Below are 9,964 nucleotides of genomic sequence, written 5' to 3'. Positions count from 1 at the left end.
CCCCCCCTTAAGTAAGCTAGACGCCGAAGCTTACTCGCTAAAAGAGAAACCAGAGTCAATACTAAATAGTTTGAAACGATAAATCAGGAGACTTGATTTCATAAAGCTTTTACAAAAGAAAAAAAAGTAGATTTGTGGAGACATATATAATTATTTCAAACAATTTTATTAGCCTCACTAGTCCGGTCAATTTAGTAAGGCACTACGAAGGTTAGTAAATACAAATCGAGATCTTTCTTTCTTCTAGTAAACCGTGCGAAGACGCAGCTTTCTTCATATCTCCGTACATACTAATTAATAATTATAGCCTCCAGTGTTAAATCCATTATAACTATAATCCCATGATCCACAGAACGGAGCATCAATTCCGCAGCCGTTAAACTTCTCAGAAACGTTAGCAGCTGTTCTCTGTTCCGAGAAACCACCAAAATGGTGTGGATCATGGTCGTCTAGACTCCACAAGCTGCCCCACAAGTTACCTTCATCCATCATGGAGTGGTCGCTTGAGGTTGCTGCAACAACTTGAGGCATATGAAATTGGTCACTGAAGACACCAGTCTGGTAAGAGAAAGTGTTTTGCTCGTTGTCGAGATTCATGTGGTCTTCAGACACAAAGTGAGACGATTGATTCTGCTGATGAGGTTGCTGTTGTGGTTGTGGTTTCAGATCTAGCTGTTTCCGGGATCTTTTGACTTTTTCTTGCTTCGAAAAAGATTTTTCTTTCTTCTTGTAATGGGTTCTCCAATAGTTCTTGATTTCATTATCTGTTCGTCCTGGTAAATATCTTGCGATTGTTGACCACCTATATATAATTTTTCGAAAACTATTTGTAAATGCATGCCCATGAAGTGTTTGCATCCGTACAGAAGTGAGTGTATGTATAAATATACTAATACAACTACAAATGTACGATAATAAAGGGGATCAAACAACGCATTAATGAATCATGCATACTACAGTAAAATAAATCATAGTATTCTATATCACTCATGTTGTTAGATAACTAGTATGTACTACTAGCTATAAAAGTTTGCCTTTAGCATCTCGATTTAATTAGCATTTTCAAAGAAGAAAGGAGCTTACTTGTTACCCCAAAGGGAATGAAGTTCTAGGATGATTCCTTCTTCTTGAGGAGTGATTTGTCCTCTCTTAAGCCCTGGCCTTAAGTAGTTCACCCACCTTAGTCTACAGCTTTTGCCACTTCTATTCAACCCTAATTTACAATTCCATGACAAACAAAAGTATTAAAAAGAGCACTAAGAATGCGTTTGACAAAACATGAATATGTCCAATTTAATACAACTTGATGATCTTTATCTATATTATAGATATAGTATATGAATGTTTCATATTTTAACAGCATCTCGACCAACATGTTCGAATAAAAAAAGTGCTATATCTAAAATGTTCCCAAACTAATCGAAGTCAACTCCATAAAACAAGGAATCATAAGATCATCTTTTGATTTCGAGAAAAATAAACCCTAAAAGCTTATTCCACCATGACATTGTCTTATTGCTAACCATGAAAAGTATGAGACTGCTTATACATTAAAAACGACAAAAGAAACATCAAGCATATATTATCAAGAGCTTCATTAAGTCAACTATACCCCATTAATATGATCTCCCACTTGTCTTTTATTTATGGTCATAAGAGCTTTTGATATAGCAACAATGAAGATTATATGAGTAACATGTACATAAAAAGCAAATATATATGTAACCATGGTAAAATCAAAATAGTTTACCTGCACACTTAGCAACCGAGCTCCATCTTCCTTCCCCATTCGAAGTAACATACTCAACAAGAAGTTTGTCTTCTTCAGGTGTCCATGGTCCCTTTCTACATCCTTGTTGTTGCTGTTGTTGTTGATAAAGATCATGGTTTCGGTGATGGACTTGATCAACTCCCCAGTCAAGCATATCTCTTGAATTCTCAGACTCTTTCACACACAACCAATACTACAACTTATGTGTATATTTGTGCACGTAAGAGGGCGCTTAATCTGCTATACTATGTTGATGGTTGTGGTTGAACATGTGTGTATATATATATATGCGCTTAAGAACAGTCACTTCTTACATTTTATGGGAGTTTATTCTATATATTTTATTTTCATTTACTTTAGTTTAAGACCCTATAGTTAATCATGTAGCATATGTGAATGTATGGTCTATCATTAGCCTTCTTAATTATATAAATTTTAACTTGAGTTCCTCAATCACGAAAACAATCTTTGTAAACCTCTATTCTTCGAACAAGTGTTGACACATAATGAGAACCAGCTCACTATTTTTCTTACCCAATTAAGATTTTACAAGTACCCTATTACCAAATCCATACATAGATCCGTACTATATATATATTTATTCGTCATCACTAAAAAAGTATTCTTGAACAACAATGTTTTGTCTTTGGACACTTAAAAGACATCATCATAGAAGCATAACTTTCTTCAGGATTCAGTTCTTGGGGAAATATATATTAGAAAATACTAGTGGGTTGTCTTTATTTCTGGAAAATAACTTCTGAGCCAGTAAAACCTCAACACCTGCTAGATAAAATAATGAAAAGACATGCTTTAAGAGTAATTCTTGATTAGTTTATTAATAAATTAGAAAATATGCTCGAAATAATGGGCATAATGAAGTGTATACTAATTCGGGCAATAGGAAAATCAGAAAATTCCCTTCAGACAATAAAGTATCGATGACTCACCTTGTATCCATGTGGCCTTTCGGCCATACATATCAACATTTATGGTAATGCTAGGGTTTTCTTGAATTGGTTAAACCAATATAACACTTAATTTTTATATATATTTTTGAAGATTGCAACTTCCCTTGAATCCTTGATCGCAAAACTTAAAGATGGTTTCATAAAAAGTTAAATTATCAGAATTCTAGATTTTAATTATTGTATGATCTTAGTTGTGGTTTTAGATTTCATTTGATAAATTATGATTAGAATAATTTTCATTTTTTCATGCAGCTTTCGTTTTTCAAAGTAGAATTTAGGCCGATGGTGTTCGATAAGCATCAAAGACAAATCTTTGATGACGTAAGAAACTAGGATCATTTGGTCGAAAAAAAAAAAGAAACTAGGATCATTTTTGCTATAAAACAATATTTATAAAGCTATTCTGACAAGGACTGTACACGTATGGACACAAAAAAAGGCAACAAGTATGGACAATAATAATTAATCACTCCAATTTACGTGCATATATATGTTTCGAATGGAAAAAATGGATAAACCGGTGTAAATCTAGAAGATCTAGCGTATCAAGTGTCAAAAAGCAAAGATGTCTAGGATATGATCCAACTCGAAAAAGTTTTTGAACTATATCTCTTGAAAACAAATACTTCTATATATAGTTAAAAGAAAATAATTAAAATTCGTTTTAAGATTAAAAAGCTTCTAGAAAATTATCATGTATTGGTACATAGTTATGGACCCCATCATATATATATATATATATATATAATTTTTTTTACTTAGATTGCTTATTACTACTAATAACACTATATATCAATTTTCAAAGAGAAAATAATTTATTCGGCTACCAATAGCAACTTGTTCTTTTATATTTATTTTTTTTCTTTTAATGGTATATGATAAAGATTTGGTTGAGAAAATAATCTTTTAGGCGCTTCAACTTCAATCGGTATGTTTTTTTTTTTGTGAAAAAACTACCGTGATGTATTTTCTTTTTTTATCAAACCTTTTTTTTTGTATGTTAGCTATATATCAAACCTTTTTAACTTAGTGATGTCGTGCTGAACTAATTCTGCATCACCAAACCTTTATTAAAGCCCGGACCTGGACTAGCCTAGCTAGTTTTTGATCTTGGAATTTAGGGTATGATTGCTTTTTCTGCTACCATCTCTAAATGCAGTTTTTGCGGTTAGTAGTGGTTGTTAGAGTTTTTACAACAATTACAAAACAACGCTACAAACCGCTTTACTCCGTTCCTAACCTCTGAAAATTAAAAATTGGTTTCAGCTACCGTTTGCGGTTGCGGATGATTGCGGGAGAATAATTTTTCATTTTTTTGGTAAAAGTTATATAAATATAAATAAATAATTTTAAATAAGTTTTAAAAATTGAGATGATATAAATACTAATATATATATAAGTTTAATACTATGATTTTATAAATATAGTTTTATATTTATTATAATAATATGATTTATAAATAGAATTTTTATATTTATAATTTATTATTGGGTTTTAAAATAATCATGAGTCTGTAAATTTCTTGCTGTCAAAAAATAAAATAATAATAATAATAATCATTTTGTAATTATTTTTTTTGTCCATTAAATATTTTTTTATTAATTAATTTTTGCATTTGTGGGTAAACCAATCAAAAATGATCCACAGACGCAATAATTTCTAAATGTTTTGTCAGTCATAAAAATACTTAATAACACTTGAAAACGCAACTATCCGCTTCCGCAAACTCCCGCATCCACAACCTCAACCGCTGCGTATCAGAACCTTAATCTATATATGGTTTTTTTGTGCTATGCATCGATGATAAAATGTTATTTGATGTTTTAATATTAAATAAAGTAGAAAATTTCATTTCATGATTAAAATTTATCAGTGTGTTTAAATCGAATTTAGGTTCGGTTTATTGTTATTTTCTTTTATTTTCAGAATTTTTTGTTTGTAAAACAGTAGTTATTAAAATAAAACATAGTCTACTATAGATAATATGTTATGGATATTCTTTGTAAATGCTTATTTTTGATTGATCAATAAATTTGAAATTTCATTAAAAAAAATAGTCTACTATAGATAACATGTTATGGATATGCTAATATTGTGTTAAACGTAATATAAGCGCCTATGTTTTGGATTATACATATATCTCATTTTAATATATTAAGTTAAACGTAGCAAAGTTGGCGTTGATACTTTGCATGTTTTTTGTCTATCAGAAATATTATTTATTATCAAACATAATCTTATACTAGATTTTGATCGCACGGGTGTTCTATTTAGTTTTTATATTGTTTATTTTTTAATATGATTTAATATATGTTTTTTTTTTAAATTACCAATATTAAGTATTTGTTTAATATGGATCTGAACATACTAATTTTATAGCAGATTTGATCAAACTAATTTAGTATTATCTTAAACAATAATTATTGTCTCATATAGCTTTGAATGTTGTTTTGTTTTTTATTATATCATTATTAACTTTGTTTTGTATTGAATGTATTTTTTTAGGAAAGAGAAATGATAGTGATACAATAAGTATTTAATATTTTTTTGTTTCAATGTTAATTTATATCATATTTGAAAAGATTACCAATCCTGGAGAATAAGTATAATGTAAAATTCTGTTTTTAAATAAATCCTACCAAATACTATAAGTGATTGTCAATGTTACATTATATTTTAAAATAATTACCAATAAAGTAATTTATAGTATTTGGTATGATTTATTTGAAAAAAGAATATTACATTATTTTCGAAGAAAAATATTTTACTTTAATAAGTGATTGTGGACTTTTTAGGAATCTTTTGGTAAGATGATTAATGTTCATTTATTTTCAAATAATCTATATATATAAAAATATGTTCGCCTCACTCCTGTTGCGCTACGTCATAAAGTCGGTTCCTGACAGGCCGACACGTGTCCGGGTTGGATGATACTCACCGTTTCACTTAATCACAATTATTAATGGGTTTTTCTCTTTTTGTTAATAAATATTTCAGATCAGTGTTTTAGGCTTAACATAATTGGGTTTCTGGGCTCTAGGGTAACACATGAGGGGGTCCTACATGAGATGACTTCTTCTCCAAAAAATAATGTCGACGAACGAAAGACAGATCTGCTGTGTTTTAACAACTCCGGTTCAAACCTACGGCCAATGAAGATTTGCTGCACCGACCACGCTGAATTCCGATCAAGGGCAGTTGGAAGGCTCCGATCAAGGTCAGTTGGAAGGCGTCGTATTTGGCTGTTCGATTCCACTTCTTCTACCCTTGGTTGAATTTTGGAACTGTTATGAAAGTCGGTTGGATTCATGCATCCTCATTGACTATCACATTAAATCATTCAATGAACCCTCTCATTAAAACATTTTAACTCAAATATAACTAATCTTAACATAAATAATCCTTCAACACCCTAAAATTCTCAAAACCATAAACATTATTATATACTTATCTTAACAAAATTTTACAAAACACACATACAAATGGAATATACAATTACATCACAAAAAAAAAGCATGAATTACTTTAGGAATGACTTCAAAGTCATATTCGCAAAAAAAAAAAAAACCTTAAATAAGTTAATTTAATTAAGAATATTATAAAACAAAACATTTGAATTAAAATAAATATTAAAAATATAATGTTATTTATCAGAGAATAGTGAAATTTACTGTCATTATAATTCAAAACAAAAAAAATAATTATAATGATCTCATAAGTCTTTCATTATTTTTTCGTTTATAATATTTTTTAATCTATCATAATTTTAAATTACTTCATAAATTATTATAAAATCACTTTTATTATAACTTCCCGTCCGTAGGGCGGGCCGGCCCTAGTTACTAATAAATTGATTTTCAATATTGGTAATGTTAGCCATATTGGGGGTTTATATTTGAAAAAAAAAATTAATTACTAATTGAAACAAATCCAACACGTGTGTTAGCTATTAGAGTCTCGTAATGGATTGTATTTAAATTAACCAAACACATTTAATGTAGAAAACAAATAATCATTCAAATCAGTGGCATCCCCTTGTAAATATTATGAAAAGATAAGGGTTAAGTATTAAATGTACTTCTATTTTAATAGATTAATATATGTATTTTTTTTAGGAAATAGAAATGATAGTGACACAATAAGTATTTGATATTTTTTTGTTTTAATGTTAATTTATATCATATTTGAAAAGATTATCAATCCTGGAGAATAAGTATAATGTAACATTCTGTTCTTAAATAAATCCTACCAAATACTATAAGTGATTGTCAATGTTACATTATATTTTAAAATAATTACCAGTAAAGTAATTTATAGTATTTGGTATGATTTATTTGAAAAAAAGAATATTACATTATTTTCGAAGAAAAATATTTTACTTTAATAAGTGATTGTCGACTTTTTAGGAATCTTTTGGTAAGATAATTAATGTTCATTTATTTTCAAATAATTACTAATAAATTGATTTTCAATATTGGTAACGTTAGCCATATTGGGGGTTTATATTTGAAAAATAAAATTAATTACTAATTGAAACAAATCCAACATGTATCTTAGCTATTAGAGTCTCGTAATGGATTGTATTTAAATTAACCAAACACCTTTAATATAGGAAACAAATAATCATTCAAATCAGTGGCATCCCCTTGTAAATATTATGAAAATATAAGGGTTAAATATTAAATGTACTTCTGTTTTAATAGATTATATATAGGTTAGTTGTTTTTCATGTTTCAACACTCTCTAGATGTTTGTTTTATGGTTTCAGTTCAACTATATTCAATATTATTTTTACCATTGTAATATATATATTAACTAGGAATTTGATAAACGAAATACAACCTTTCAAGATTAAGACGTATAAGCTTTTGAAGAAAAAAATATTATCAGTATTCTTTGAGTTTATATTAACAAGTAAAATTTTCATTTATGTTTAAATGCTAAATCATCGAGCAAAAATGCGTAAAATGCCGGGAAATATTTAGAGCTAGCGGTATTGGTATAATCAAGAACAGCATACACCACAAAATTATGAATGTTATAGTTATAGATTAAGAAGCCTCAAATCATTTTTGTGACATCATAAGATTGAAGAGTTGGTCGACACCTCATACATTTAAATAAGAAGATGTTTTGATCATTTTCCCCCACATGAAGGAGAAGGACCACAACATAACTAAATGCAGTAATTTATAAAACAAACGAAAAGTATATATTTTACTAAAATAAACTAATAGAAATTATGGTGAATGAGGTGTACGACCCATCTAAAGAAGTTTGAAATTTTGTTGCTAACGTGTGACGTCTAAGAGAAATATTTATTAATTATTGGGTCTAATGTCTCAATTATTAAAGTATAAGAACGATTAAACAAAGTTGAAAACAAGAGAATGTACACATATACAGTTAGATTAGTGTGAAGTTGTGAATAATTTAGGCGTGAAGACTCACGGGTATTCTATTTGACTGCAAATCTTTGTAGGATGACGTGTCTTCGACCCTTCATTTATGTTATTAATGTTTTGTAGATCATTTGGTTGTGTTTTTTCTATTAATAATTATGTATCTGTTGACAAAAAAAAATTATGTATATCTAGTCCAGTTACTTATTTCAATTAAAAACAAGAATTTATCAAACGAAAGTTATTTTTCATTTCCATTTATAGCCTTCATGTACTATTCTATACAATGTGTATGAGTCATCATCATAACTCGTAGCATCGTGAAGTAGTGCTTATAAAATCAATATGTACCAGCTGATTCTAAGTGCCATATACCGTGAACTAGTTACGTACATATACACTAGAATCACAAGTGGGCAGAGCCAGTCCTGGTATTTCTAAGACTAGAAGCAAACAGAAAAATGGCCACTTTTTGAAAAATAAAATATAAAGAAATGTGAGTTACAAAATCCTCGAACCTTATATAAAGAAACACAGGTGGAGCTTATAATCTTGATATTATAACAATAGGCCTATGGAAAATTTTGAAGAATTTTTGGCCAAAAATATGTAATAAATGAAGCTCGTGCTAGTAGGTACATAGAATCAATTGTAAGAAGTCGGCGTCCGATGAAAATTTAGCGTGCATGTGTGATATATTGTATATTTACATTTTTTTAACTCCCTATTTTTACATGTTTTGATCATTTAAATTAGGAATCATACATTTTACTCTCCTTTTTGCATTGCATAAGTTTTTATCAGGTCTTGGAGTTTCCATTGGAGTTCTCAGAGGTACTCGGAAGCATTTGGGATCAAAAAGGGAGTGGAAAGTGTTGTTTGAGCAAGCAGAGCACCAGAGCGGGTTACGGGAGCGACCTACGACACTCGCTCCAGGTGAAACGAAGACAGCGCGACCTCTTGCACCGGGGTGAAGCACCCGCTCCGAGCCCAACCTCTTGTCGACAACTTTCACTATGTGGAGCGACCTGGTGGAGCGACGTCCCGTGCTCGCGCGCAGTTTGAAGACGAGAAGCAAGCATATCAGAGCGACGTACCACAGCAAGGTGATTAATCCGCTCCAGATGTAGAGCGACCTGGGGGAGCGACGTCACGTGCCCGCGCGCGATTTGGAGACGTGAAGCAAAATACGTGGAGATAAAGTTGAGATTGATGAACAAAAGATTGTCATGAGAAAGAAAAGCCCTAGGGACCTAGAATAGAAAGATAAGAAATCTCTTGATTGTATTATTTGAGACTTTCCCCCTCTAAAAAAATATATAAAAAAAAAAAATTCAATAAGATAGTGGGGAAGGGATAATAAAAAGTGTTAGAGCTTAGAAAAGTGAAAAGTGAATAAGAGGTCCTTAGTGGTTGAGTCTTAGGAAAAGAATGTTGTTCATTGGGTGAGTGATGTGAGTGTTTTTCATTTTGGGCTATGGGATGAATGAAAATGGTGTAGAATTTGTAATCACTTAGGAATGAAGTAGAATGATGAGAATAAATCTATGTATGCATGAGTTGCTTCTAATCTTAGGTAAATTTTGCATAATGATCAAGCTCTTTGTTTTGAGTGATAACCACCTTTAAATGAAAACATTTGAACCCCTCTCTTCATTCATATTAGATCATTGCTTACCTAGCCGAATGATTGAGATCATGTGCCCATTTGTGAGAGTTCACCTTGTGTGTGTGTGTGTGTGAATCAATGTGAGAGCTGGTTGAAGGAACTTGTTGGTGATGAGTATTACAACTTGAGTAGAGGCAAAAGAGTATGGATA

At 30.4% G+C, this 9,964-nt stretch overlaps 1 protein-coding gene across 1 annotated transcript; it reads right to left on the bottom strand.

Moving 5' to 3' along the window:
• Positions 1-224: 224 nt before the first annotated feature.
• LOC106305017 (myb-related protein 305) lies at positions 225-2,025 on the bottom strand. The gene is made up of 3 exons (XM_013741396.1): positions 1,751-2,025; positions 1,084-1,213; positions 225-802 (listed from the first exon to the last, which is right to left on the bottom strand). Exons 1-3 carry the CDS (start codon positions 1,923-1,925, stop codon positions 295-297), a joined length of 813 nt encoding a protein of 270 aa, XP_013596850.1. The 5' UTR covers positions 1,926-2,025; the 3' UTR covers positions 225-294.
• Positions 2,026-9,964: the final 7,939 nt, after the last annotated feature.

Source organism: Brassica oleracea, chromosome C7 (assembly GCF_000695525.1).
Source record: "Brassica oleracea var. oleracea cultivar TO1000 chromosome C7, BOL, whole genome shotgun sequence".
NCBI lineage: Eukaryota > Viridiplantae > Streptophyta > Magnoliopsida > Brassicales > Brassicaceae > Brassica > Brassica oleracea.
Note: the sequence above shows the minus strand (reverse complement) of the source record. Positions and strands in the feature narration are given on the sequence as shown.